Below are 2,946 nucleotides of genomic sequence, written 5' to 3'. Positions count from 1 at the left end.
GAGAGAGAGAGAGAGAGACAAAAAAAAAGATATATACTTTGTGTAGGCGCCTGCAATGCTTGATTCCCCTGCTGCTGCCGCTGCTATGTTGCTGCCTGCCTGATTTGCAGCGCTGCTTTATGCCCCATGGGGATGTAATAGTTCCGTTTCTTTGAGAAAATGTCTTCTCCCATTTAACTTGGGCGATAGTCAGCTTTCATCTCTCGTGTGATTTGTCTTTTTTTCCCGGTGTTGGTTCCCGTCCTTTCCCACTTGCATATATGCGCATGCTTAATATATGATAAACAATGGGGCCCCCGCATAGCAAGAGACCAAGGGAAAGCCAAAAGTAATGAGTGACGCGCTCGTTGCGCCCACCGGTGGCCCATTCCCTGCAGTTCGGCCGCTTCACCCACATGAGGTAGTCAAGATCCGTGCAGCGCATCGCCTGCCGTCGCTAACCGTCGCAGTGGAGGGGGCGTACCAATTCCTCCGCTCATTGACTTGGGGAGGGAGGATACGCGCTGTCCGCGTGGTCGCGCTGCCCTCTGCATCACATTTCACAGTGGAGCTCAGAGCTGACTACCAGCATTGCCGAGACTGTGTGAGTGTTGGATTGGTCTGCAACAAGGGTGGGGAAGTGGAGTGGCTGCCGGAGTTGAGCGCCGTCAGTGAAGAGGTGCGACTCTGTGTTGCGGCTGAGTTCTTATTGAGGAGTGATGTACACGGGAGGCAAAGCGTGTCTCTCTCTTCCGAACAATCGCAGGTGCTCTTTGAGAAGCGCTGGTCACATACAAATCCGTTGTCAGAAGAAGAAACCGTAACGCGCGTCCGTGGCGTTGTTGCGGGGCAGGTGCAAGCACAGCTTCGACAACTCTCACAACAGCAACAGCACCGAGAAACAGAAAAAAATTCGTTCCTCATGGCCGTTCGTCTGCGCTGCGAGGTTCGTGGCCTCTTCTGCTGTATGCCCGTTCGGCGGCAGAGTGCATCTCGGCAATCGCACACATTGTACAGACTCCGCGCCGAACGGCAGGCCCTCCTGATGGCGGCATACCGCATGTCACTGGAGTGCGTCCTGGCGCCGCTGTACCTCTCTTCAAAGAAAGACACAGACCACAGTGCCTCGTTGTACCTTCGAGTGGGAAGCGATGATAAAGAAGGAAGAGCCGCAGCTGATGCCGCTGATGCGACCTATGTGAGTAGCTTCTTGGCGCCAAGTAATGTAGAGGTGACGGAGCCGTTGGCCAAGCGACAGCGGACCGAGGCGCGAAGCGAGGCTAGTTCACAGAAGCTGAGTGTGGCGTACCGCGTCCTCGGCGCTTTTTTCCCGGATCTCCGTTTGTCAGATGGTGCGTCGGATTGCGTGAGAGGATCCGCGTTGCTGCGCCTTTGTGAAGTTGTGGTTAAACGTGGCGTGTTCGCTGTATTATTCCTGTTGCCTTCCTCGATGAATCACCACGGTGCGAACGGACTTTGGGGTCTGCCTTCACCCCCCTCTTCCTATCACAAAGAGGCGGCGGCGGTGGTGGTGGTGTCAATGCACGCCGCCTCCGCAACGTGCTTTGTTGTTGATGAATCGCACTGGGTGCATCGCCACGTCGCGCGCATTTCAGCCACGTCACGCCCGCTCCTCGTGTTGATGGCGGAGTCTCTGCTGCAGGGCGACGGCGGAACGCTACGGAGCATGTTTGGGGCGGCGGTGCGAGGATACCACCGCCGGGCCGCGCCATTGAGCACACGGAACATGCCCAACTCGGCAACCGAAGACGATGAAGAAAGGACAGAGGCCGTTTGTGTCGTGGGGAAACTCACAGCACCATGTGGAGCACTGAGGGCGGACCAAATTGCACCAACAGCGGCGCTTCGAGTATCGTTTTTGTCGCAGCTTCTCTCCTCGACCGGGCGCACGTTTGCCTCAAAGCGTTCGGACGGCGCAGTACTTTCGGTTCCGCGGCGCACGCCCTTTTATCCGCTGAAGTGGAAACGTGAGTACACGTGCGGCACGAGCAGCCTCGCTCAGGCACGCTCGGCGATGCAGCTCGAACTGGATCCCGCCCAAATCGCTGTTCGCGCCTACGGTGTGCCGGCGGTGTGGCCGAGAACAGGAGACGTGGGTCATGCGGAAAGCCGTCGTGGGCGCTGCCCTTTTCGCGCAGAGCATTTCATTGCACAATGGGACCGAAAGTTTCTCCTCCTTTGTATGGGCGGCCCCGGCATGCCGCATAGCAACGCGTTGGTGGATGAAAGTGTTTACCTTTCCCTCTCGCAATGTGCCACCAAAACATCGAGGGCCTCGCTGCCAGCAAGGTTATACCTTGTGGATCAGCACGCTGTCCACGAGCGGCTACGTCTAGAATTTTTTCTTTCTTTCGCGGAGTCGTACGTGCAGCATGGCTCGGCACCCGCCTCCTTCACTGTCGAGGTCCCCGCCGACATTTGCCGCGACGTTGTCACTTACGAGGCGATGCTCAAACGGTGGGGGTGGCGCTTTGCGCACAGCAACGGGGCAGTCGGAGCAGCTTCCTTTTCCCATACGCCAGTGCGGCGTGTGTCGGTCACGTGCTGGCCGCGCCTTGTGGTGGAGGGGCACGCGCTACTGCTGGACTCCGTGGAGGCACTTCGCGCAACTGTGGAAGAATTTGCGATTGTTCTCCCCCCAACCTCGACGGTCGCCGCGCCGCGGGCCGACTGCCGGCACAGCAAGTGTGGGGAAGAGCCGCGTAACTACAAGAGCGCCGTGCCATCTGTTATTCTTCAGTTTTTGGTAAAGCGTTCCTGCCGGGGGGCCGTCATGTTCGGCGACCGCCTCTCAAGAGTGGACGCGGAAAAGCTGATAGAGGCACTCCAAGCCGTTGAGCAATACACCGTTTGCTCTCATGGCAGGCCGGCCTTCGCCGCCGTTCGAAGCCGCGGTTAGTCGGCGAGGCTGCCCCACACAGTTTCACTTTGTTTCCCCCCCCCCCC

At 58.1% G+C, this 2,946-nt stretch overlaps 1 protein-coding gene across 1 annotated transcript; it reads left to right on the top strand.

The window, feature by feature from the left end:
- Positions 1 to 331: 331 nt before the first annotated feature.
- DQ04_00201140 (hypothetical protein) lies at positions 332 to 2,899 on the top strand (the record flags this gene model as incomplete). The annotated part of the gene is made up of 1 exon (XM_009308433.1): positions 332 to 2,899. One exon carries the CDS (start codon positions 332 to 334, stop codon positions 2,897 to 2,899), a length of 2,568 nt encoding a protein of 855 aa, XP_009306708.1.
- Between the last annotated feature and the right edge of the window lie 47 nt (positions 2,900 to 2,946).

This window comes from Trypanosoma grayi (assembly GCF_000691245.1).
Source record: "Trypanosoma grayi strain ANR4 Tgr_20_V1, whole genome shotgun sequence".
NCBI classification, from domain to species: Eukaryota; Euglenozoa; class Kinetoplastea; order Trypanosomatida; family Trypanosomatidae; genus Trypanosoma; species Trypanosoma grayi.
Note: the sequence above shows the minus strand (reverse complement) of the source record. Positions and strands in the feature narration are given on the sequence as shown.